Below are 25226 nucleotides of genomic sequence, written 5' to 3' on the forward strand. Positions count from 1 at the left end.
ATCTCAACATCATCCTTCTCAACACTAGATCATGGAACACGCTCATCAATCTGCATTCTCGGCAATTCCTCGTCGTACTGGTACTACTCGATCCAACACTACTACCACTTCAACTCGTCACCACAGCAACAGTACATTATCAACGTCATCGTTGTTGAGTATTGCAACCGATGATGACGATAATGATGGTGATGGATCAGGAAGCCAACCTGCAGATCTTGCATGTGTTGATACGAATGATGTTACGTATACCATAAAGAATAATCTTCTTGTGAGGACATCTGCATCACCAGATCTTTTCAATTCGAATGGAAAGTATTACTTGTTGAACGCTGTTGGTGAGTGATTCGTATGCTTGCTGCGTGGTTTAACAAATTCGATTCTGACAACAAAAACACATACCCCGAATTGTTACAATCTCAGCTGGTGAAGAACTAAGCTATGTCAAGTTCCGAGTACTTGCTGACTTGATTCATGAAATACGCCCCTGTTTTGGATTTGTGAGAGATGGTCGGTAAGTAAATTCAACCTTGACCGTGTTAAACCAACACAAAGTACGCAAGAAAGCTTTTCACATCCAATATAGTACCTTGAGCATCCAAATGTCAACCACTAATTACCTGGAATGTCCTGCTCAACGTGATGAGTATGCTGGCGTTTGCAATAGATATTTTTATGCAAACGGCCAATGCCAAAGTGGCAGGTGTACTACTCAGCAATTTACTGCTGCTGCTTCGGGGTCTACTGTTGGAGATCCCAACGGTACTAAATCTTCGTCATCATCAAGTGATGCTGTTGTCATGGTCGATTATTTGCATCTCGTGATGGCCACAATTACTCTTGGGGTATTCTTGATGTCAATCTTCTGATCAAATCAACGACAATGATAACAATTAATCAAGTTGATGAATACATACTTCATATGAATTTGGCCAGCCATATGTACAAATGCCTGATCAAGATTGGCGGTGTCGATGTTCTCAGTGTGTAAACGTGAAAGATGATAAGACTTTAAAGCAAAATAGTCAATAGTTACATCTATTTGCACAAGTAACACAATTCTTCAAGACTACTAGTAATTTGAGAACTCATGACGGTGGAAAGGTACATCGAGACCTTTATATTTGACCAAAGGTAAATCATAGCTCAGCCTTATTGGAATCTCAATGGCAGATGAACGACATTTGTATGTTTGATAGTTTGGCACCACCGAAGACAATGAGTCAGGGAGATCTTCAGGAGTCGTAGTAACCATCGTTACATGATTGATGCCCATGGATGCCTCCTAAGTTTTAGAACAGGCCTGATTTAATGTTTTTTCATCGTGAAATGCACAGCACTCCTTACTTCGAAGAGCGCAGGATACACAAGGACTCCTAATTCATAACTAGCTATACTAAGCTTTCCGTTCTTCAAAGTGCCCCATGCATTGTGAGAAAAGTTGTGGGAGCCTACATAGTGCCAGTCGATACTACCAAAGCTGTTGATTCGTGTGTACGTTTTGATATGCGGCAAGGCAGATTGTCGGCCTTGGTCTCTGGACTGCCAACGATGCAATATTGGGTGAAGGTAATATTTCTGATGCAGCCAATTCTGAAAAGTTGAACGTAAGTGTCTTGCTCTGATCAAGACACATCATGACAATCTTGCCTTCCATGTAAAGCTGGGTTGAAACCTTTCAATCTTTTGAACCTTGAAACTATTTATGGGATGTAAATGAGATTTTGGACTTCAATCAAATCACGACGGGCTCACCATTGTTTGATTTCACTCTCAGTAGGATAAACCAATGCTAAATCTGGAAGTCGAGAATCTGGCATTGCTGTAAGACCACATCTCAATTTGGTAGATTGTGACATAGCCTTATGGAATATGTCAGTCGTCCAGGTGGCATCTTCACCTCCACCCAATGAAGAAAATTGGCAAATGATGGTTCCTTTTGCTTCACACCTTGTCCAAGGAATTGGTTTCAACACTCGCAAGCTGGGCAACTGGGAGAATAGTAGGACTCACTTGACCTCTTGAAGCACTTTTGCCATCCTCATAATGCCCCAATCCTCCAAATCGTCGTCTGTGTGTTTACCGGGGATACTGGCGATGATAACAGCACGACATGGGCTCAAGTCATATAATTGAATAATCTTAACCCATTCCTCGAGCCATTTTAGATAATGTTTCGCTTGTAAACGCGAGGGTGCATGTTCGATTTGGAAGTACGCTTGTAGATATGCAGACAGATCATTTTCTACGTGAATGAAAACGATCAGCGCCCCAGGTTTCCGTTCCTAGCGTGCCAGATCATCATACCAAATCGAGAAGCTTCTTGTCCAAAAGTCTTTCGACTGAGTGGTGGACTGATCCATAGCCCCTGATTCGTATTATTCCATTCTCTACAAGACAAATTTGCAGAATGGATGACAAGACGAAGGGTGTCATCTTGGAAATGCAAAATCATCATTTTGGTGTGATGACAACCTGGTCAAAAACAGAGCAGAGCGATGAGTGTAAGCAAAAGGTAATCGAGAGCTGGACTCCGTGAAAGTGGATTTTGTTAAAAGTGAGCCTACCCCATGATTCCCTGTAAATCTGTACAAGCTTCAAGTTCTTCCAACGATGGGGATTACCATTACCATCTTTCGAGCCATAAATGATATCAACTGGCACATCTTTAGAGTCAGCCGGGATTTGTTTCATGAACCAATCAAGTTCAATATTGAAGGTGAGTTGCAACATCCTCTCCAATGGTCCATTCATGGATAGAATCTCTTCGAGAGATGGACAGGCTCTGTTCTTCCTGTCCGAGAGATTCTGGATACGTAGTAAACGAAGCCCTGAATCTGCCACAGCCTCGTCCAATGAGTTGTTGCTCTGAGCAGTAGAGTATGATGATGACGAAGATGGTGTATCAAAAGGTTCAGTTGGGTCTGCGTCGATATTGGAATGAGCTAGATCCAAATGATCGTTGATTTTCTATGCGCCATATGGATGAAGGGTCAGATTCGCTCTGGCTTCATCAAGTTCCGTCAGTCACTGAGAAATTCACCTCCAATGTCACAGATTGCGGGGAAATGGGACAATAAACGCGTCTAAAACAGGCGAAACATATTAGGATTATTCATCGAATCTCATGATTCTTTGGTTGGACTGTATGCGCTCACTCCTGTTTTGGTCGTTTCGTTTCAGAAACAAGTATAACATCATCGTCCTCCTCCACTGGTAATCGTTTGTTGCAATGTGCGCCCATGATTGTTACTAGTGTTCCTACCAACAAGCGATTCCAAGCTTAACGGTCATCTTTGATGTTGTGCTATAATAGCTGGAACAATTTGGAAGACTTGACGAGGAAAACACCTTTCAATGCAGGAGCAAATCGACCACGCAAGTCCTAAAATCTATTGAATATTGTTCCAGGTTTACAAATGCCCAACCACTCAAACGTTCGTGCAATTTCTAGCAACCCAATGACAAGAGCGGTGTGTATTAAGTGTCCATTGCTTCAAAACCGTAGCAGATCCACAGAGTCCGTTTTTCTGCTGCCACCAAGAGAGACTACAGCGAGGGCAATTGAAGAGACGAGGCGTTTATCGTCTCAATTTCAATAAACTGATTTCCAAAGACCTTTTACTGAAAAAGAATGCTTTTGTCTGGCATCCAACAGAGCGGCAGCATCTTGATATCCACCTATAGGGCTGAAAGCAAACCATAGTCTATCACAGTCGTTGATCAAACAGGAAAGACCAGACAATCATGGAACCACCCGGTTTTTTGGCAGCAGTTGAAGAGACGAAACCTCCCGTCCAGGCCCAACAGGTTTCACATTTCCTACCTCTCGGTTGTTCAACAGATTCCCTGTGGGACCGATTCCGCTGACGCCCGACCTGAGAGGATCATTGGAGTAACCACACCCGGGATGTCTTGGCATCTTGGTATTGAAAGGGCTTCTGCACTTGCAGAATAGAGGAATAGACAGTGTCAAATTCAAATGCAACTTTGTAAATGATAGATTATAATATGGAAAACTGTGAATCCATACCAAAAGCAAATGTTGATGACGAGGTCATGAAGGGCGCAGCACAGGTGAGTTAAGACTGCCTCCATTGCTAAATTTTTCCAAGGTATGAAAAGACCCTCCTCGACCACTTGTTCTGCTGCAATTGTCCGCAACTCCTACAAAGATGCTTTGGGCTGATTAACATTAGCACTATCTTTAGATCTGGGCCAAATACAATCAAAGCATTGACGCATACAATTGAATACATACCACGCAAAGCAACTCCTCTCGTCTTCTGTACGGATTCGATCCAAACGTGTTGGGACTGATTGCAGGAATGAGATGTTGCTTGTTTAAATAGGCAAGAGTCAAATTCCGCCCTTCAATGCAACATCCCAACTTTTAGAGAGACGTGTTCAGAAGGACTCAAACCCCCAGCGGTTTTTTCTCTCGATAATGCTAAATTCTTGAAACACGCTAAAACACGCCTCAATTGCTCCAGTTCCCCTCTTCACCATCTCGTGCTCAAAGTTCAGATCTCTCTCTCCAGTTAAAGAATGCTAGCGAAGAAAGAATACCTGAACATATTCCGAGGTCTGCTGAATGTGCTTGCTGGTCTTGACCTTGTCCATTTTTGGTATATTGGCTACCTTGTACTGTCGGAACAGGGTGTTCAATAATCAGCAACAACTGCCGCTAGAAATAAACAATCAGTGAATTCTTGTAAGACATTCAATTCTAACGGGAAATAAGATTTGGTGAATTCCGGTGGTAATTGATTTGTATTTCTGTTGTTCCCAAAAAGTGTTGTATTAATCACTTCAGCTTTCGATGGTGAGGAATTGAGCTACGCCGAGTTCCGCTACGTCGAGTTCCGATTATTAAAGGACTTGATTCACGAAATTCGTCCCTCTTTTGAGTTTGTGAGAGTTTTGTGACCTTTGACTTGACAAAACACAAAGTACGCAAACACGCTAAACACAACCAACATAGTACCTAGAACATCCAAACGTCAACCCCTAATTACCTGGAATGTCCAATTCAACATGATGAGTATGCTGGCGCTTGCAGTAGATACTCTATGCAACCAGCCAATGTCAAATTGGCGTGTGTACTACTTAACAATCTCCTGCTGGTGCTCCTTCGGGCTCTATTGCTCAAAATTCGACTCCCTCAACATCACTTGTCAAGTTATACTTCTGCTATCTCCGATGATTAATATTTCTTGGTGGCAACAATGATTGTTGGTGATGTCGTGATGTCATTCTCCTGCAAACAAGAACCATAATAATAGATAATAGAAATAATTAGCGAACATCAATAGACCTCTATGTATGCCAAAATAATTTACATGTGCCTTCACATGGTTGCTTCTTTTGTTATCTGTCTGCGGTTATTCGGCAAAAGAAGAACTGGCTTGTCAAATGTTCGCCGAGTTGGAGATTTGTGGTTTTCGTTAGAACGAGGAACGTGTCAGAACCCAACGACAGACATTCATCTCGACGGAACAGGCCCTCACTTCAGAGATCTCGCTAGTAACGACTCGTAACGTGGGAGTGGCCCCTCGTTAATTGTCGCTTATAAATTGCCCGCACATTCAACTATGTAGATAGACCCACGTGAAAGCAACATTCCCACTTTGCCTGGTCTGTCTCGAAGAACGAAGCTACGTCGAAGGGAGCTACGTCGAAGGAAGCTATGTCGAAGGCAGCAGAGCATGCAGCCATTGATATGGATAAAAAGCAGCAGAAGCGTGAAAGTCACTCAGCCATAGAAAGAAGACGACGAGAAAAATTAAACACTTCGGTGCGTAAATCCTACAGTTTTAGCAGTGATTTTGCTTGCGGAGGGCCCGAAATACTGTTCGTAACAGTTATGGACGAATTCGTTTGGCTGCTTCGAGTCATGATACGTGTTTGATCTGAATGACCGGATCATCATTTGTGGATATTATTGCTTCCGACGGGAAAATATCAAAAGATCAAGATCGGGATTATGGAGGACAGGAGAATTCATTGTTGGCTGCTTCTTCTCTCCCGTTTCTTTCTCTAATTTTTGATTTGAGGGGTTTGGTAGTTGATTGTCTTTGCACGTGTTGATGGATTTATGCACTAGTTTTTTTTTCGATATTGATGTTTTGGCCTTATCCCCAAAACAAATCGTTTTTCTAACCTAAAACATTCTTTATTCTTTCCTAGATCGCTGAACTCAAGAACCTGATACCATCGATCAGAGACCAACTGAACGTTCACAAACTCGATATCCTGCAAGGCGCGATCGACCACATCCATTACCTGGAAATATGCCTATCACAACAGCAACAGTCACCAGAATCGGTCACAAGTCCACCAGCACCACCACAAACTCCAGTATCATCATCATCTCCACACCCCTACATAATAAAACCAATAGGCGTAATCATCCCAACACCCCAACAACAAATGCATACCATACATCCAATGCCATACGGTCCAACCGTCTATATAGACCACCCCCAACAACAGCGAATACATCACTACCACTCCGAACCGCAATCACGACGAACATCCCCTGCCAAACGAGGCAGATCATCACCATCTCGCTCATCGCCTATATCACGACCCACAAAAAATAACAAAGGACCAAGGAAAAACACGTCAGCACCCGCAACACGAGCATCATCTCCACTAGCCTCAGACCGCCACCATTACAGTACATACAGTATCACCCAACACCAACCATACTCACCACACACCATATCCATAAAGACAGACTCACAACCATCGTCGTCGTCTCATTCGTCACTACCATCTCCGCCATTTCACGAATATGATGATATGCCGCAACAACAGGGAGTAAATAGGAACAATGATCACGATGCACTGAAACTCTTGTCGGATGCAGCTGCCAAACTGTCCCAATTTGAATCTACTGTCTCAGTTTCGCCATCAACAATGTCGTCGTCGTCTTCTGTCGCTGTGGAGGAAGCTAGGGCTGGGAAGATGAGTGTTTCTTCCTTGCTGACATAAACGGAATGAAGGTTTAAGGATTCGTAGCGGTATGAAGGTTGGTTTGCAGGACGCCGTTTATTTCGAAATGCCTTGCTTTTTGGTCATTGCACGATTATGGTTACATAGTTTAGGATTTTGGCATTATAGTTAGTGTTGGGGTACTAGACGTGCATTATCTGGTTTTTGGGAGGGTAGAGATGGAGCAATTATGGATATCAGCTGTTATTACGTATATAGTATTGGTGCAGAAACCTCGATGTTGGGGATTTTCTGATCTTGCCCTGCCCTTTTTTGGCCACTAGCCACATTATAGTTGTATATTCTCTTAGATGTTTGCTTCATTTCTCATATAGATAAAAGTGCTTAAATCAAGCTCAAAAGCTTTTGGTTGTCAAGGTGTGCTGTATATACAAAGAAGCATTTTCGAAAGAGAACTGGCCCAGCTAGCCCAGTCAAAACGATGCTACGAAAACATTGAAACGTGGTTTTGTTTTGTCAAAATGCGAATTTGTATTTCATGCGAGCTACTCTAAAAGCGATACAAGGATCAATCTTCGTCCATCTCCTCATCCACATCCATACTCGTAACACCCTCCTCGCCATCATCACCACCTTCCTCATCATCCTCGTATTCATCCTCGTCTTCATCAGGTTCTCCTTCATCGTCAATAGAAGTGACTTCTTTACGTGGTGTTGGAGGTGCTTCCGAGTTCCTCATTGCAGATGCAACCTGTAAGGCGAATGGAGAGTTTTGTTTAAATCATTTGACGATGAATTAAGAGACGCATTTAAGACGTCTTTTCTGCATAATGCTTACCGAACCAAACGCTCTCTTCATGCCGAAATTATCAGATAGATTCCAAATGACGACACGTCCTTTAGATCCGGCAGCTGAAATCAGGTGTGGAGAGTCTGGGCAGAATTTGCAGGCGAATACTTTGCCCTGGTGGGTAAAGTAGAGGGTAGTGTTTGGTTAGTAAAAAAATTTACGCTTGGCTGGAAGCGATTCGGACGATGTAACCAATGCTTTTTTTCTCCACAAACAAAGTAATACTCAAGCAGAGCAAGCAATAAAAACCAACGAAATTGGGAGGAACTGGCAACTCACCACACCAAGATCCTTTGATGTAATTAACGACGCAGTATTATCCTTGATACTCCATATCTTGACCATCTTATCACCACCACCGGTAAGCAAGCACCCATTCACCAGCTGCGACATGTCTACACTACTAGCAGGTCCATCATGAGCATGTATAGTCCACACCGGCGTATCCTGTGCCCCAACACCACCATTAGCAGGCACCTGCGCAGACGCACCCTTCCTGCCACTCTTCTTACTCTTTTCCGCCTTTTTCAAATCAGCAGTACTCTCTGCATTAACCACACTCCCGCCCTTCTCAACATCAAAACACAGCACACGGCCATCTTCAAGCCCGACAATCAGGTACCCGGTAGATTTATCCCATGCAATACACTCTACGTCTGATCCGACATTCCATGATTTTGCATTTTGGGGCTCACGGACGTCGAATACGAAGACGCGGGAATCGTGGCCGCCTGATGCGAGGATTGTTGGTGTGGTGGGGCTCCATGCTAGTGATGATACGGGGGCTGTGTGGAGGGAGAAGGAGCGGAGAGCTTTTACGACTGTTGGTTCGGGTTGTTCTGGTGTTATGGGGGTTGATATGGCGGATGTGACGGTTGATAGGTCCCATAGTTTGATTGTGTGGTCTGCGGATCCGGATACCAGGAAGGCTGGTGCAGACATGTTCCATGCTAGTGATAAGACAGCATCGACGTGTCTGTCTGGGTTTGCCTGAAAAGGGATGTGGTGTCAATCTATCTTCGTTTTTTTGCCATACTCTCAAGGCAGATTGTAGCCAAAAACGACAGAACAGGAAAGACTTTACATACCCGATTCCTTTTGGTAGGCGCCTTATCCTTTGGCCTCTCGCCCAAAATAACCTCAGGATAAACAGCATCAACCAAATCCAAGTCCCATATCTCTATACTAGTCTCGAAACTACCTATAGCAGCATAATTTCCAAAACCTTCTTTAGCAGCCTTACGACCTATTCTGCACCCAACCCATTCGACACATAATGGGAAGGACGGCAGTAGGATGTCGTGATGGACATATAGGTTGTCTTCACCAGTTTCGTATAGGTATATTTCGACGTGGGATATATCGTCTTCAGTTTTTGCGGCTAGAATTAGGTTATCTGTTGGTGCGATTGCTAGTTCCTCTACTTCTTCTGCTTCTTCGTCCTGTCAGGGAATGGTTGGTGAGCGTCAGAAGGCTGTTTTGTTGTGACATTAGCAAGCTCGAGCCTTACTTCATCAGCAAACTTGACATAAGGATCTTCCTTGTTTGAGGAATAGTAAGCCAATCCTTTGACATTACTAAACAGTGGAATATCTAATTGTTTGGCCAGAGAGGGTCAGTATAGAGCTTTGACATCTATTCAAATAAAACAAAAGAAATCCACTGGAAATATCAGATCCAAGTGTACCTGTTCGTTTCAAATCCGCTTCTTGCTCTTCATCATAAGTGTCTAGTTTGTAAATCGACAAATCACTGATTTCAGTAAAGGAAAAAAAAAATGTTGATCAGTCCAATGAGAAACATTAGCTGGAATGTAAAACACTGTAGATAGCAGTACATACTCCTTATTTTCCGCCACAGCCTCTATATCTTCATTCTCATCAGCGATATCATCAGCCTCTACATCGTCTTGCTCGACATTCTTGTCGGCGATTTGAGCTTCAGCTAGTTGAGCACCGACTAGAGAAGCGACTCGTTCGTATTCCTCATCCGTGAGCTTGTAGCGCTCGGGAGTGGGAGCTGCGATGCCCTTCCGGATCCAGCTTAGGGAGGATATGGTCGTCATTGATCGTTTTCTTGGCCTTTTTTTTTGAACGAGTGAGGTGGCAGAATTGATGTCTGCTGAATAAAGGACGGACTTGCAGAAGTTGTAAATTCACGTTGATTGAGGTCATCGGCACGCTTGGATCAATTATCTACTATGGAAGGAAACCGTTTGTCCAATTTTTTGTCGACGCGCATTTCGCGAAAAAACAGAGCGACCGTTGTAATGGGAGTACTAATTGTACAGCGTGAATAGTTTTTAATACATGTGTTTGAGCTGAACACGTCAAGATCCTCACAAGAGAAGTGGTGTCTGTAGTCGAAGAAAAGAGACCAAAAGACTCATCTCAGCACACAGCAACCGCAACAGACGAGATGACCTCGAATTCAACGGTTTTTGGAGATACCAACCTAGGAGAGGATCTGGCAAGCGCCTATGGCTTCACGGTCGCTCCCTCAGTTGTTTGCGCACTCTTCATGCTGGTCTCAATGGTACCGTTATTCTACTTTTTGTTTTCCACCCCAGTCCACAGATGGACTAGGATAACCCTGCTATTCTACGCTCTATGTAAGTCAAGATTCATGTGCAGGCTATAGTGTCTTATCCTTGCTTCAGTTCGTTTGTGTGGACATCTACCGCACCTTCCACGTCAAGGGAGAAGGGGTGATGGGAGTACCTTTTTGATGCACAGTGGAGCATGGAGGCTTGCACATCTGGAATCTCGTTTGAGTGGAAGCTCAAACTCCCACTTCTATGCGCACTGTTGAAGATCCAGAGTGGAAGAAATGAACTTAACGCAGTCTATAAAGCAGAGAGCTTAAGCTTAACACAACTTGTTTCTTCTAACCTCTGGCCTTCTCATCTCATAGTTCAAGGCATATCCTACTTGATGAGAGCAGTCTGTGCCGGCTCAGCCAGAAGTTCTGGTTCAATCTTTGCCGCTGCAGCATCATTAGATATAATAGCCTTATACTTGCTCGTCATGATTACCTTCAAGTAAGTCTAGTGCCATTACAAACGGTTCTGGCTTTTTTGTCTCAAACCTACACTTTCTAACAAATCCCTCAAACAGTCTTGACCGTAAACCAAAGAAATTTGGTGATTCCAGGAGAGCTACTTTGAAATCAGTTATAAGATTGGGTGGGAGTGTGATCATCACCCTAGTCATGATTTTGGGTGCTGCTGGTGCTGCTCTTGCATCTGGTTTCTATATGACGAGAGCGGATCAGATGATGCAAGGTAAATTTGATACTGTTGACTTGGTTGCAGGCTTGGTTGCGACTTTTTTTTGGGTCTCGCAATCATTGCATCAGTGATACTAGATCGTTTATTTCATGAACTGTGACGTGGCGGTCGCAAATGGCAAATGCTATTCAACGATCGATCTGACGTTTCACTGGAAATTGCAAATCAATTAAATAATTCTTACATGCAACTTCTGACGTGCAGCCGCAAATTCGAAAAGAATTGAAAACCAAATCACTGACACGTAATCTCCACCCCTCGTAACAATAGCTAGTGCAGTGTTTATGTGTGCTTGCATGTTCCTGGTGTCGCTGCTCTGTATATATAGTGTTTTTGCTCCACGTTTTGATGGTGCAGCTCGAGTCAAGGATATCGATGCAGATCTCAAAGTGAGTCGAGGAACAATCTCTTTTTATTATCATCGAATGCAGCTAAAAAAACGTCCGCCGTTGCTATCATCGTAGGCAACTCTGATGCTAGTCCTAGTATCACTCATGCTGTTTGTAGTAACCGGCTACCGACTCGGTGCTGCCTTTGTCCCCGCAGTACGCGCCGAAATGTATTACTTCACAATCAACTTTCTACTCGAATTCGCCAGTGCCGTATTACTCGCACTACCCATAACTGCCGGCCAAGGCGGCATAGATGTCATGGAAAAAGTCGAATCGCATGGATTGATGGGTAGACCTGGTGTAGTTGGTGATGGTCACTCTGGCCCTTCGACCGGATCAGGAACTCCAGCATCGAGTATCAATAAACCTGTAGATTTGACGAGAGCTCACTCTTATAATGGGCCTGTTGTGAAGCCTGGTACAAATGTGCCTGTTTCCAGTCCAACAAAGGCAATTCATCTGCCACTGTCTGGAGACTCTAGTGTTGCTGTGCGCAAGCCTAGTAATGTCGCTTTGGCTTCTGTGGCTTCATTGGCTGTGCCGAGTGCATCGAATTGGCCAGAGGTAAGGTTGAACGCCTGGCATTTCTGTATATTCTACACGGGAATTTTTTTTGGTGGGACAACCTTTTCTCTAACACACATATTACGCAATTACATAGCCAATAGATGCCTCTCCTGTAAACCCTGATACCGTAATTCAACCAGCATACCCTCCAGTACCAATCTCCAAATCTCCAGCTATGAGTATCAACTCTGGAAACAGTGCTGGTGGACGTGAAAGGCCTCCGCCACCGCGATTCGTCGGTGCCAGTGGTGGATCTGCTGGTAGGTCAACAGGTCGGGGTGGTGCAAGTTCTGCTAGAGGCGGTGCAGTCCAGTTCAGTAGTAATACTCGTCGATAAACCATTATCAATACTGTCTCTTTTTTCAGCTTTCAGCAAGTAATAGTAATCAGTGGCTGAATTTCAGTTTATATAATATATCACACAATCTCATTCACGTAAACTCGGGGTTTGCTTTTTTGGCCAGTTGCGTCGGACGTGTCAACTTTTTGCCCTCCAACAAGGTTAGCTAGACAATAGATCGAACAACAACGAGCCCAGCCTGAACCTACAATGTCAGCACCTCCAAACATCGTAATCTCGGTCCCGCATTCACGTAAACCAACAGACGACGAAGACGACGAATACACATCACGAATCAAAAAAACAGGATGTCTAGAATTTCATGAAAAGCTGCAGGACTGCTACTATGGTAAAAAGGATTGGAGAGCTTGTAAACAGGTACGTTATGATATTAGAATCAAGAGCTTTGTTGGAGACATTTGGGTTTTGAAGCCTTTGTCATTCGCATATTGACTTTTCGTTGTATAGGAAATGGCGGATTTCAGAGACTGTTTTGATAAGTACCAGCAACAATCACAAGCTAGCCAGGCTGGTCAAATGAGGGAAAAGATTGGTGGTGGTGGATAATGGCCACTTTTCATATGGGACAACATCACTTCCTTTTTTTTGTATCATACCTCTTGCACGAAATCGCTGTATCTTTGGCACGTAAAATATTTCACATCTGTTAGCATCATAGTCATGGAATCTGTGGATGCTGAAGTGCTTGGGTTGATCAAGATTGTGTCAATACGAAGTTGTGAAGACATCTTTTATTTGTCGCTCGTAGGCCAGAATTTTGACTCTTTGCATACGAAGTGTCATGCTGTCATGTCCAAGAATCTCATGTATTTACTTAAAAGGTCCAACGAGAGATATAACCGTTTCTATGTAGATCAAAACACGGTGTAGCTGTAGAGAGTACGGATGTACATCAGGTGGAGCTGGAACATGTTGTAGCTGTAGACAACATCTTCTCACCTGCAACATTCGGTATTGCTGATGTGAAGTCATTCCAATTGGCATGCATGACACGAGCACGAGGATATCTATCAGAAAATCTTGATAAGAGCGATATCCTGATCGTTCAAGGACTGGTTTTTATTGCGCTAGTTGGTATTATCAGTACAGAATATGCTGATGCTTGGGTCTATTCAGGAATGGCTATGAGGATTGCTCTTGGTAAATATGAACTGCTTACTTGCGCGATTATGTAGTTTTCATCGAGAACAAGCTGGCGGTTGATGTACTGATTTTTGTTCCGATCAATTTTTTCAGAACTGGGGTTGCATAGGAACACTGAGAAGCATCAGGTTCGTTTCAATTTCGACGAAGCTACAGCGCTGTCCATGGTGAACACGTTCTTTTGTTGCTATGTGGTTGACCGTTACTCGTCTTTGTGGTGTGGACGTCCCCTTGCACTGCATGACGACGATTGGGGTATGTTTGACGCACATGCTAATCTACGAAAGCCATCCTTAAAGTTGGTTTAATCTCAGCGCTTTTTTCGCTTTAGACACTCCATTCCCACCACCAACAGAAGAATTACGTCTTCTCAAAGAACAAGCAGATCTGTGTGTTCTCATGGGTGAAATTAGCTCAGTTGCCAATGCTGTACGCTCGTCACAAACTACGAGGGATCTGAAGCTCGAGAATGTCAAGCACAAGTTAGCCCAGTGGTTCGATGAGCACTCTGCTATGGTTCCAGTCACCTCTACTGAGATTGGGCTTGTTGCGGCTTACCATTGTGTATGAACGACTCCATTTTGTATGTTTTCACCCTTGCATTTCGCTTACTTTGCCACAAACATCAACTAGATGTCCATCTTGACTCATCGCTTCTCTGCTGGTCGATTGGATGCTACTACCCGTGCTAGCTCTGAGGCGGTTATAGAAATCATATCCAAACACAAACCTGCACCTCTAAACGAGGAGGAGTATGACTCGGTTTTTCCTATGCTTCCTTGTGAGGTTCGTTTGAGTTTACGTGGAAAAGAGACTGGAAACTAATATGACCTTTTACACTCCGGTCTTAGATTATATAATCGTGGCCTTTGCCTCGCTTGTATCGGACGCCCTGAGTGGTGATCTGAGCGTATTAGTGCACCTTCGCTTAGTCCAAGAGATATTTACACGAATGTCTCGTGTGTCATCCACTGCTTCAAGGATATTGACTGTTATTAAAGCTGTTCTCTCGCAAAAAGGTTTGTTCCTTACTTTCAAACAATCTTTTTGCTTTAAATATCAAGACACTTACACTGGCAACTCAATTCCTTTCAGGCATTACTGTTCCTGGCGGCTGGAATATTCCATCTGTCAACACTGGCGACCAGCCTCAAGCAATGTCAGAACAAGACCCGCCAACCGACGCTATGCAAGTTTTCTCATCTGATGTTCCGCTCATGGGAGGCCTGGACTTTGATGCTCTTATGTATGATTCGAGTTTAGATGATTTGTTTATGTCATTGTATGGGGGGAATGGACGAACCACCGAAGAGTAGTTTTTTATAGAATATGGTTAAACAAATTGTTTATTATAAGTCCCCGTCATTAATGAATGAGCTTCGTGTCGAGTATTGGAATTGGGGTTTGTTTCTCCAAGTCTCCAATTCAAAAGCTTGAAACGAGATGTTTAGTTTGGGTTGTCTCAAAAAATAAACACGCAAACCAGGACAGAAGTTTCATACGAAACAGATTTGGACTACTCTCTAAACGCGTTGTAAAAGAAGTTATTCTGTTGCTTGACTCTTTATCTTTGATGAATCACTCTCGACTCGTGTGCTTTCAGCTCAATGTTTTATAAATCTCTCAATATATATGGCACCCTGGAATCGAGAAATATGTCGTTTGGACTGCAAACTATACGAAATCGAAAACCCCGAATTTTTCGAGGTGAATTAATGATCATTTTGTTCAAATTACCATTCACTCAAGTTGCACATTCTCAAGTTACAAGAAGATGTTCACTCAGAACATCATTTACGAGATGTAAAACCCAGATTGATAGACTCCTTTTGGGGAAGTGTGAGACACTGATTGCTGCTCTTCAGCAATTCCTTGCCTTGGATATCTTTGGTAGCCCAAGTCCAATTCAAGCTCATCATGGGATTGTCGGTCTACAACCGAGAAACTCAGAAAGGTTGTCGACAACTTTTGATCCATATGAGACTCAAGCTCCATACAAGACCCGTATACATCACGACGTGTACCAGTGGCAGATATCGTTAAAAAAATTGCAACAATTGAAAAAATGGAGCACCTTTCGCACTTTGCGTACATGGTTCGCATTTCGGTGAAATTTAAAACCATGTGCCCTTTCCATCCTTGCAACGCAATAATCAAGTGCATCTGTCAAATCATTGAATTTGGCACGTGAAAGTTGTCAAACTCGAACCTCGCGAGCTTGTTTCCACGACTAGTACCTTCCTTCATCAACACCCGCAACACACGTTTCAACAAAATCAAAGTTCATGGCACCCAAAAACGCCAACAACATGGCCAACCACTCTACAGACAAACCATCTATTCATATTTATGAAGAGAACTTGACTGATATTGTTCATGGAATCGGTATGTCGATGTTGTCCGATCTTGGGTTGCATCGACGTTTGGAAATCTTGGATCCAAGCTCAAGGTACTCTCTCTAGTTACCACTGATGTGAACGCTGTAAGGCGAACCTTGGACAAATACTATACTGACGATATGGTGCTCATCCATCCCTTCATGACGAGCTACAATCGCGAGGACGCTTTCAAGGTGAGTTAGCAACACATTTGTACGATGGCAAGTGGTCAAGAGGAGGTTGTGAATGAGAGTACAAGTCATGAAATGGATTAGATCCTTCAAGTCGTTTGTTTCATCGGAGTGATCGACCTAGCACCCTCAAATCATATATGTGCCATTTCAATCGCTTGTTTTTCAAGCTTACCACGCGCTATACTTTCGACATAGATCTTTGAAATGTGGAGTGGATCAAACCTCTTCCTTGAACCTACTGTACATTGTGTCTGTAAGTTTCGTCCCTCCATATACTTTTTGGTCGACTGCATTCACATCCACCTCTTCTTCAACAGGGATCAACGAAGAAAAATGCACTGCCAATGTAGAATTCACCCAAGTAAGCCAAAAACTCCAAGTGGGAATGTGGAATTCACCCACTTAACGCAATTTGTTACCTACATCCTAGCACTTTTCTCAAAAGCTACTATGCGGGGTCGTTCGCAACCACATCAGGTTGATTACTGTCGTCAAATGGAGGAAGACTGCTCAAGGAGAACACAAAATCTACTATCATCGGTACCATACCCTTGTTCTTCACCTTACATCCAACGATCTGTACTAACCCCCCTCTCCTTCTCCAGCGACATCCCACAATTCACATCCTTGATCTCATCATCTCCACTCGTCGGCACGCTATACGACTATACTCGTCCCTACGTCACCGTCGTATGGACTGGCTCATACCGTCTCCTCAACAATATCGGTGTCTTCAACTTGATTCCCGACTTTGGTCACTACTTTGGTGTTATTGGTGATGAGTCTGGCAAGGGAAGCGTCGATGACGAGGTTTGGAATTATGCTGAACATAAAGACGACACCAGCAACAACAAGAATCACAGCCATCATGGTGGTGGGAAGAAGAAGGTTTGAGATGTATCGGATGGATGGATGAGGTGGTGGATATATATAAGAGTATGCAAAAGATCTTAGAGTTTGTACAAAAAGTGTCTCAGATTATATAGCAGCAATATACGTTTAGTGTTCAAGAATCCGTTCTCTCAATCTGCTGTTTCTCCTTTAACCGTTTCTCCATTTCACGAAACGCCTTCATGCTTGGATCTTCCTCTATAACGATCTCAGGCTCCTCTAAAAGTGGATCATGGCCAGCTTGTATGCGTTCCTGTCTCCTCTTACGAAGCTTCTCCTGGTACTCTTTGAGCTCGTCAGCGTATACGTCCCATACACAGAGAGCGCAGCCAGACTACGTTGGGAGAAGTGATAAACAGATGATTAGATCACCTCAACAAGAAAAGTGGTGACGACCGAGAGTTGACAACAAAACATAAACTGTGATGGAATGACTTGCCTGGCAGCAATTCTCAGGAGGAGCAGGAGGTATCAGGTCCATGTTCTGTTCAGATCCCATCTTAATCAAATCCAAATCAATATCGCCCCTCAAAAGAGCTACTGGAATAACCGGACTCGCTTCAACAACATTGGTTGATGTTGATGACGTGGCAGAAGCAGACGGTGCAGAGAGCTTTAAAATAGATTTCCATGTATTTCGATCGTTCTAATATAGAATGGTAAAGACTGATTAGGTCAATGAAGGTGTAGGATACAGCAAAAGTTTGTTCAAACTGACATTCAAACTTAGATCGTAATATTTAAACTTGCCAGCGGTGGAAGCAGGAGAAGAGGTATGGATTCTTCTTGCAATCGAGACTATACATGCAGCCTGAGAATCGAGTCTCCTCAGATTGACCCAAAAGCAGCCATGTGTCATTTGCTTTTGCAAAAGTACAACCTTCACCAGCCAACATCGAACTTTTCATTAACGCGAGCTTTACGAAACTCGCAGCTGATGTCGCATAGCCGTGTTTCAATCATTTATTTTCAATACACCAAAATTGATAACATCCAACAACCATTCAGAGCCTAGACGCAGGTCGTATCCCCGTAGGATTCTCCTCCAACGACACAAACCTCACCCACAATCCCGCAACAGACACTGCCCCATTCAACGATGGTGTCGCGCCAGCTTTAAGTGCTCTATCTCTCGCAGCATTTGGATCCTCAACTGCTAAATCCATCACACTGAGTCCTTCACCACGCCCATCCAGAGCGTGTACGAAGCGGAGTTCAGCATTTGAGAATGAGATTGCTGGTTCGCCGGCTGCGTTTCGTCCAACCTGTTTGTGCTGTTGTTAGTGACATGGTTGTGATGTGGTGTGAGGGTCAACACATACCTCCAAGTTAAGAATCTGGCCCCACCGCTTACACGTCTCGTGCGGATCCTCGCACTGTAAGGTAGCACCCACCAATTGAATATTCTTCGCTCTCCGAGCGACCTTCCTCCATGCTTCCGAATCATCTCCTGCCGGTGCCCATGCACAGTATTCATCGACGGTTGGATCAGCATGTAGTGGTCTATAAACAATGTCGGGACCGTGAGATGACAATTTTGCAATGCATTTTTTTGTGTGTGGTAAAGACTTACGCGTCAGATTCAATCGACAAAAGCACACCACCACCAACTTTTTTAGGTTCGTAATGAGCACCAAAGTATGCGCTTGATGTCGAGCTGGTGCTTTGCTTGCCGTCCGTCCTAAAGAAGAACAAAAAAATACCATAAGAAGTGCACCGGCAATCCCTGCAATTATCGTTTTCATTATTACCTCGCCATATCAGACGCCCAGATAGTCTTTACATCCAGCTTTCCAATTCTGTCTCTCTCAGCTCTCGCATCCGCAGCGTGCAGAATGACCATATACCCCGCATCACCGCCCTTCTTTTTCCAGTAGCGTTCAGCAGCAGTGTCTTTTTGGATTGGTGCGACGACTTCCAGGAAATTGCCATTTAGACAGAATAGAGCGTTGTGGAGACCGAATATTCCTACTGATGGGTCTCGGTAGGCGACCTGTTTGGTTAAAGAGATGTAAGATCCACGACGAGCGTTACAAGTGACTTTTGAAGACCACCGATCACTGCGTGATTATTACCTCTAGTCCAAGCGCTGTTGTGAGCATTTTCACTGACTTGTCGAGATCATTTGAAACCAAGGCCAATTGTCGCAGTCTTAGTGGATGTGACCTTTGATGTACTGACATTGTAATGTGTTTTCCTTGCAAGCGAGCTAGACCTGGCAAAAGTAGAATTTACGCTCTTAATGTGCCTATGTAGAGTGAGAGAGATGGTTAGGGTCTACTTCGAGGAAACTAGATGAAACTTAAGCCGTGGAGTCTGTAGGCAGGTGATGTTTGACAAACACAGTTGGAGCTCATTTACGAGTAAAGTATCAGGTGAATCACTTACGTTAGTGGTGTTCACGGTAATATATACGACAAATACAGTGGAGCTCTACTCTGTCTTGTTGTTGTTGCTGTGTTGGATGCGAAAGCTCGATACGCGACGCAAACTTATGAGGGTGAAAACTCGATTGTAATTTTTATCAAGGCCAAAGTCCATTCAAGTTTAAATTTCAGTTAAATTAACATATAGTTCAAATCATGTCACGTATATAAGATGTGGATTTGTCGCAGATTCAGAATGCACAACTGGCAGTCAAGGGTGGCAAATGGAAAAAGAGTTAAGGTGCGTGTTTCCAACGAGATTTCGATTTCGGTCAAGTGTTTTTATCTGTGTGATTCACGCCAGCTACAGTAATGGAGATGTATTGACCACCCTGACAGCAAATTCAAACTCCGAACACGTTGCGGGAGGTCAGTATTCCACGAATTAACAATTCGAAACAGCCCAGTTTCCAAAAGAACAGAACGTCTAAACAGTCTCAACACATGTGGCACCGTCATCATATAGCGGAAACCACGTGTGTGTCATTACACGTAGAGTCCGTTTCGTAAAAGTATTCACTTCGACATTATGTTATCAAAGCGTTGGCAATGTTAGCAAACATTACCACCAAAGAAAATGGAAATATAGCAGGATCACTTTGCAATTCTATACAAACGTAAAATCAGTTTAAAGTTCACCAAATAAACAGAATGTGTGAAAAACGTTTGTAATTGTACAAATTCGTGCTGGAGGATTACCTTCAATGGTTCAGACAGAGAGAGACGGTGCATCTGCTGGTGTTTGATTCAGTCGTTCTCGTCGTTGTTTTACACGCTCTTGCGTCTGTCATCGCTGTTTTTTGAGGTTTGGATTTCTGATTTGTCGGTTTCAGTTTGGGCGACGCAGGAAGACCTACGTGGGGCATATAAACACAATTATGGGCAAATCAGACGCGTTCATCAGATTGCTTTTCTTTTGAACGTTTTGAAGATTCGAAAATTGCGAAAATATAGACTTGGCTCAAAAATATCGCACGAATACAAGCCCCTCAAACCTCGTAATTTGTACGCGTCATTACATCCCAAAATTCAACTGATCTGTTCCTTCTATTTACGTTTACCGAAAACAACAATTACTTTCTGAAATACCAACTCTCCTCCATACTCTCAACCACTGTGCTCAACACTCTGAGTAATCAAAACCCCATTCTTAATGACAGTCTTGAATTGCTCAACAATCGGCTTTTCAACAAAGTCACCATCAGCACCTCCTTCAAACGATACATTCATTTCAGATGACTTGGCAGTCAAGATCTCAACCCCAAGAGCAGTTTTGCTCAAAAAGACTTGAATTCCATCCGTCTTGTCGATGTTCAAGGTGGGACAGGTGCCAGTGATTTGCACTTGGACTGATTTGCAGTTCACAATGTCGGCTGTTGATAGGATGGTGTCCATGACTACACCCACTTTTTTGCAATTGTCTAAAAGCAAAGACAAGGATAAGACTGTTATACAGAATGGCAAATTTTGCAACGTATTTGGGGCATACCAAGGACAACAGCCTTGATCTTGCCCTTGATTTGTACGGTAGAGTTTTGACAATTGTAGATATATACAGATTGTTTGATGTCTGCGTTGTCAATGACGAGGTTGGGGTTGTTCACTTGGTTTTCCTTAAAGGTGAAAAACAACGTCATTGCGATGCTTTGGTTCAAACAAAATTGTATTTCATCTGAGAACATACCACAGCCCATTTGGCACCTTCAAGGGCAAATTTGGCGGGTTTGGTTGGAGCAGCAGCAACAGGAGCAGCTTTTGGCACAACTACAAAAAAGGGACTATCAAAATGCATGCTAGAGGAAAACCACCACTATAAAAATCTCAAATACCAGCAGCGGCGGGAACAACACTGGTAGCTCGAAGATCAGGGTTCTTGTGCGTCATTTCAGACTTGTCAACCTTCCTCAAACCTACGAATGAACAATCGATGAGTTCACGACTCCTTCGTCTTAATCAACTCTATAAAAACTTACCAGCAGTAACACTTCCTTCCTTGTTCAATTCACTAAACAAGGCGGGGCCAGTCACGGCGGCGACAGCTGCTGTTGTAGCTGCAGCAGCTACGACTGGAGCTGATGAACCTGTTTTTATACAGATGAGAACCAACGAAAAGATAAAACTTTTTCAGAGAATTACCAGGTGCTGACTTGGCATCTCCACCCTAATTACAATCATAGGTATGAGTCATCAACACACCTTCAGAATAGGATTCAATACTCTATTACCTTGGGATTCCAAACCAATCCAGTGGTATGACACTTCTTGACATAGGTTTGCAATTCATTCAAGATTTGCACAAAGCTGTTTGCCCAATCAACGTATGACTTGTCTCTATCATACAAGTACGTGTCAAAACAGGTCATTTCATTAGTGAATCCTTCATCTTTTCTTACTTGTCCCTCCATTCCTTGATAACCTTGTTTGCCCAGAATTGAGCCGTCTCCTTGTACTCGCCAACAAACGGAGCAGGAGCAGGTTCCTAGTATAACAACGATTCCTTCAATGACCCGACTCCACATAAAAGCCAAGTTCCATTCGTTCATACCACAGCAACCCATCCAAGCCCACTGATTCCTTCCGAGACTTCACTCAAGAGGGCAATCAAAGGAGAAGCGCGATTCTTGTCCTTGATTTCCGTGACCTTGCCACCAGCATCAATCAGTGGCTTTACAAGTCCTTGCAGAGTAGTTTGATCTGGTTTTTTGGATGCAGCAGCGATTTCAATGAGGCGACGTTCAGCAGCAAAGGCCGTCATGACAATATCGGCCTAACGAGAACGAGTGAGAGCAAAGTGAGGAATTAATTTAAAGCACAAATTTCAAGATCCCTCTTTTTAATAATTCAGTCTCTCTTTCAGACACACGTGCATCAACTCCAACGCCACTTGCAATGTATACCTGTTCCTTGACAAGCCCGCCGATTTTAGCACTCAGGTCGACGTATGTCTTTGTAGTGAGCATGAACTCATCGAACGCAGACACGGCAGCAGAGGTCGGTCCACTGGCAGATGCTCCAGTTCCTGTTGTTGCAGATGTTGCCACATTCGATGCACTTGTAAATCCCTTGCTCGCCATCTCTTCCAGTTTGACCGTGGCGGACTCGAGACGTTTGATGATGGATGACAGTGCGGCTTCACTCATTCTCGTTCGGGACCTTCTGTGGGTATTGTTGGATGTTGTCGGAATTCAGAATTCACGTTGGGTTTGTTTACTTATCGCACTAGAATGTTTACGCGTCTATTACTAGATTATCGTGATTTGACTATGGATCTCAGCTTCAGATCAATTTCCTATAATTTATCAAGCCCTCCTGCCACCACAATTCACCAAACTCGAAGCCACATTCGATGTAAGACCATTCCAACAGATAGCCACCGTTTTGAAGAGTTCTTGTACCCGACACTATGAACCGAATATCGTTTTCCGGTTAGATACAACTCCACTTTCCCTAATACTCACAATGGGACCTGTAAAGAATCAACAGTGCGTCATTTGCAACAGATCGAGGATGATACACACATGAATTTATTTTCTTTGTGCTCAACTATACTTGGACGAAGGACGGTGACAATCTACATAATTCTACTTTCTAACCTCCAGCTCTTGCTCTAGTCCTGTGCATAATACCGAGCATCATATCTCGACAATGATTGTCCTTGAGACCTAGATATTGATTGCTGTTGCTGTTGAGGTCTTGGTATCGACTTTTGTGGTGAACTCAATGTCCCCGGCTGACCAGAATACGATTTATATCCTTGTGGCTCCTGCTGGCCATAGAGCCCTTGACTATGCTGTACGTGGATTTGTTGTCTGGTATATCCTGGTTGTTCCGCATCAGCCAGTCGTGGCCTTCGCACTGTGTCGTCTTTGGGGGACTCAGGTCGTACTGCTTCATGTCCAATTTCACCGCCAACGTGATGCTCCACACCGATTGTGAGTTGTAAGATAAGGTATGTTCCAAAAGCGCCAATCAAGACTAGGCCGACGATCACCCTACGAAAAAATGCTGTTAGAGGTCTGTCCAATGTGAAGCACATGCATAGCAGCCAACTCAAGATACGTGAAGTAACTTCAAAGAGCCAACTCGAATCAACAGCATCTCCTCACCACATCCACAACGGCACGTCATATCCTCTGTTTTGATACAAGCGCAACCCAAAGATGATATCGATCATTGCAGCAATGATGATAGCACGACCAATCCACCAATGTGCCATGTCATGTTTTGGGATTCCTTTTCGCTCTGGGTTGAATAACGCATTGATGACCATTCCTAATATTCCTTGTAGAGGGGCAGCGATTACAAGAGCCAGTCCAAGTACTGTGTGGATTCCTGAAAAAAGAAGTTACAAGAGTTAGACGCAAAAAAGTATCCCGACAAGTGCAGAATATCCGTGGTTTCAACATGGTGGGCCCAACACGTACCTTGTGAGGCATAGTTGAAATGTGATGTAGTGCTACCAATTCCAATATACGCCAGTGCAAAGGAAAAGAATGTGAAGATGATGACAACGGACAGAGTGATATAATGTATCCTAAACCACCAGACACCCTAACGTACAATACGTGAGTTTCACTTTCTAAACTCCATCCATGTTGGTAGCTTCCGGTTTTTTTCGCACATACCAAAACAGCCTTAAAGTATCTCGACACAATAATCGCAAACGGAGACAGCACAGCCCATGCCAAAAACATCAGGATACCATGGAACACAATTAACTGCTGGTACATATCGTCGGACGACGAGCTGCTTCCTCCTACGCTGACTGTAGTGCCTGACGAACCAGATCCTGAGGAGGTTGTAGATCCAGTGCTTGATGACGTGCTGTTTGTGGCAGTCGTGGTGCCATTGCTGCTAGTCGTTGTACTCGTGACCGGTGGATTCGCACTCGCCAACAAGAAATTGGTGGTAAAGGTCCCGCAGTCTGAACGACCGTGCTGCGAGATACTTGCAGTACTAGCCGTAAAAAATCCCAATATTGTCAGAAAAACCCGAACACACCAGCTCTTACAAAGGCAAGAAACAGAAACCATACTTGCTGGTACTTCCAACAGCCGAAGCCGAATACGCCCAAATCCATGTCTGAGACCCCGTAATAGACTGCTCGTTTGTCAACGCCGCTGCTTTCGGCCGATAAAACACGGCCGTCACGGTTGATCCAGAAATGGACGACATGTTGCTCAAGAGAGCTACATTTTGAGTAACGTATGGATTTGGACTGTTTTGGCCAGAGCTATAGCGACGAGATACACCGATGGAGCCAGAGCTTGGGTATATTATTAGACAGTCTGCATTGCTCATGCTGTTTCCTATGCCAAAGGAGAACCAGCCCATCGATGTCGTTCCTATGCGAGAATGTGGCAGTTCAACACTTGCATTCAGACCAATACAGCGTTTTTTGCCAGGCTGTCGACACGAACAAATATCGGACATCTGGACCACATGGCAATACAATGCGATAACCAACTTACCGACGACTTCAAATCTAACATTAGTTCCAAGATCGGTCGCATAGATCTTGATACCATAGCTGCTGAACGTGACTGATTGTCCCAGCACTATTTGTAAGGCATGCGATTGTCAGCACAGTGTGGCGATGCACGAGATATTGGCATATACGAGCGTTCTGTAGAGGTTTCTTGGTACTCCAAGACTGCCCTCTGCAAAAATGTTTGGTCTTGGCGAAACTCCAAGAAGGTGCGAAAAAAGAGTACCCAAATTGCATGTTCTAAAGCTTCGTCGTAGCAACGCCAATAACCCATTGCAATGAAAACA

At 43.8% G+C, this 25226-nt stretch overlaps 7 protein-coding genes across 7 annotated transcripts; 3 read left to right on the top strand and 4 right to left on the bottom strand.

Annotated features, from left to right (window-relative positions):
• Positions 1–31: 31 nt before the first annotated feature.
• Positions 32–869, top strand: SmJEL517_g04710 (uncharacterized protein; the record flags this gene model as incomplete). The annotated part of the gene is made up of 3 exons (XM_031170638.1): positions 32–338; positions 424–514; positions 587–869. The coding sequence occupies 3 exons, from the start codon at positions 32–34 to the stop codon at positions 867–869; spliced, it is 681 nt and encodes a 226-aa protein (XP_031023422.1).
• Positions 870–1751: 882 nt separating this feature from the next.
• Positions 1752–3244, bottom strand: SmJEL517_g04711 (uncharacterized protein; the record flags this gene model as incomplete). The annotated part of the gene is made up of 6 exons (XM_031170639.1): positions 1752–1950; positions 2014–2245; positions 2308–2475; positions 2568–2970; positions 3044–3086; positions 3159–3244. 6 exons carry the CDS (start codon positions 3242–3244, stop codon positions 1752–1754), a joined length of 1131 nt encoding a protein of 376 aa, XP_031023421.1.
• Positions 3245–7528: 4284 nt separating this feature from the next.
• SmJEL517_g04712 (uncharacterized protein) lies at positions 7529–9875 on the bottom strand (the record flags this gene model as incomplete). Its single annotated transcript, XM_031170640.1, has 7 exons — positions 7529–7711; positions 7799–7924; positions 8090–8800; positions 8899–9252; positions 9321–9403; positions 9498–9562; positions 9652–9875. The coding sequence occupies 7 exons, from the start codon at positions 9873–9875 to the stop codon at positions 7529–7531; spliced, it is 1746 nt and encodes a 581-aa protein (XP_031023420.1).
• A 353-nt stretch (positions 9876–10228) lies between these two features.
• Positions 10229–12395, top strand: SmJEL517_g04713 (uncharacterized protein; the record flags this gene model as incomplete). The annotated part of the gene is made up of 6 exons (XM_031170641.1): positions 10229–10421; positions 10724–10850; positions 10927–11093; positions 11370–11488; positions 11564–12055; positions 12153–12395. The coding sequence occupies 6 exons, from the start codon at positions 10229–10231 to the stop codon at positions 12393–12395; spliced, it is 1341 nt and encodes a 446-aa protein (XP_031023419.1).
• A 213-nt stretch (positions 12396–12608) lies between these two features.
• Positions 12609–12965, top strand: SmJEL517_g04714 (uncharacterized protein; the record flags this gene model as incomplete). Its single annotated transcript, XM_031170642.1, has 2 exons — positions 12609–12776; positions 12867–12965. The coding sequence occupies 2 exons, from the start codon at positions 12609–12611 to the stop codon at positions 12963–12965; spliced, it is 267 nt and encodes an 88-aa protein (XP_031023418.1).
• Positions 12966–20558: 7593 nt separating this feature from the next.
• On the bottom strand, positions 20559–22591 carry SmJEL517_g04715 (uncharacterized protein; the record flags this gene model as incomplete). The annotated part of the gene is made up of 10 exons (XM_031170643.1): positions 20559–20872; positions 20941–21064; positions 21136–21215; positions 21281–21361; positions 21425–21532; positions 21588–21612; positions 21677–21782; positions 21845–21930; positions 21997–22218; positions 22349–22591. 10 exons carry the CDS (start codon positions 22589–22591, stop codon positions 20559–20561), a joined length of 1389 nt encoding a protein of 462 aa, XP_031023417.1.
• A 467-nt stretch (positions 22592–23058) lies between these two features.
• Positions 23059–24752, bottom strand: SmJEL517_g04716 (uncharacterized protein; the record flags this gene model as incomplete). The annotated part of the gene is made up of 5 exons (XM_031170644.1): positions 23059–23443; positions 23558–23783; positions 23876–24002; positions 24077–24407; positions 24487–24752. The coding sequence occupies 5 exons, from the start codon at positions 24750–24752 to the stop codon at positions 23059–23061; spliced, it is 1335 nt and encodes a 444-aa protein (XP_031023416.1).
• Positions 24753–25226: the final 474 nt, after the last annotated feature.

The sequence above is a fragment of the Synchytrium microbalum genome (genome assembly GCF_006535985.1).
Source record: "Synchytrium microbalum strain JEL517 chromosome Unknown SmJEL517_scf0034, whole genome shotgun sequence".
NCBI classification, from domain to species: Eukaryota; Fungi; Chytridiomycota; class Chytridiomycetes; order Synchytriales; family Synchytriaceae; genus Synchytrium; species Synchytrium microbalum.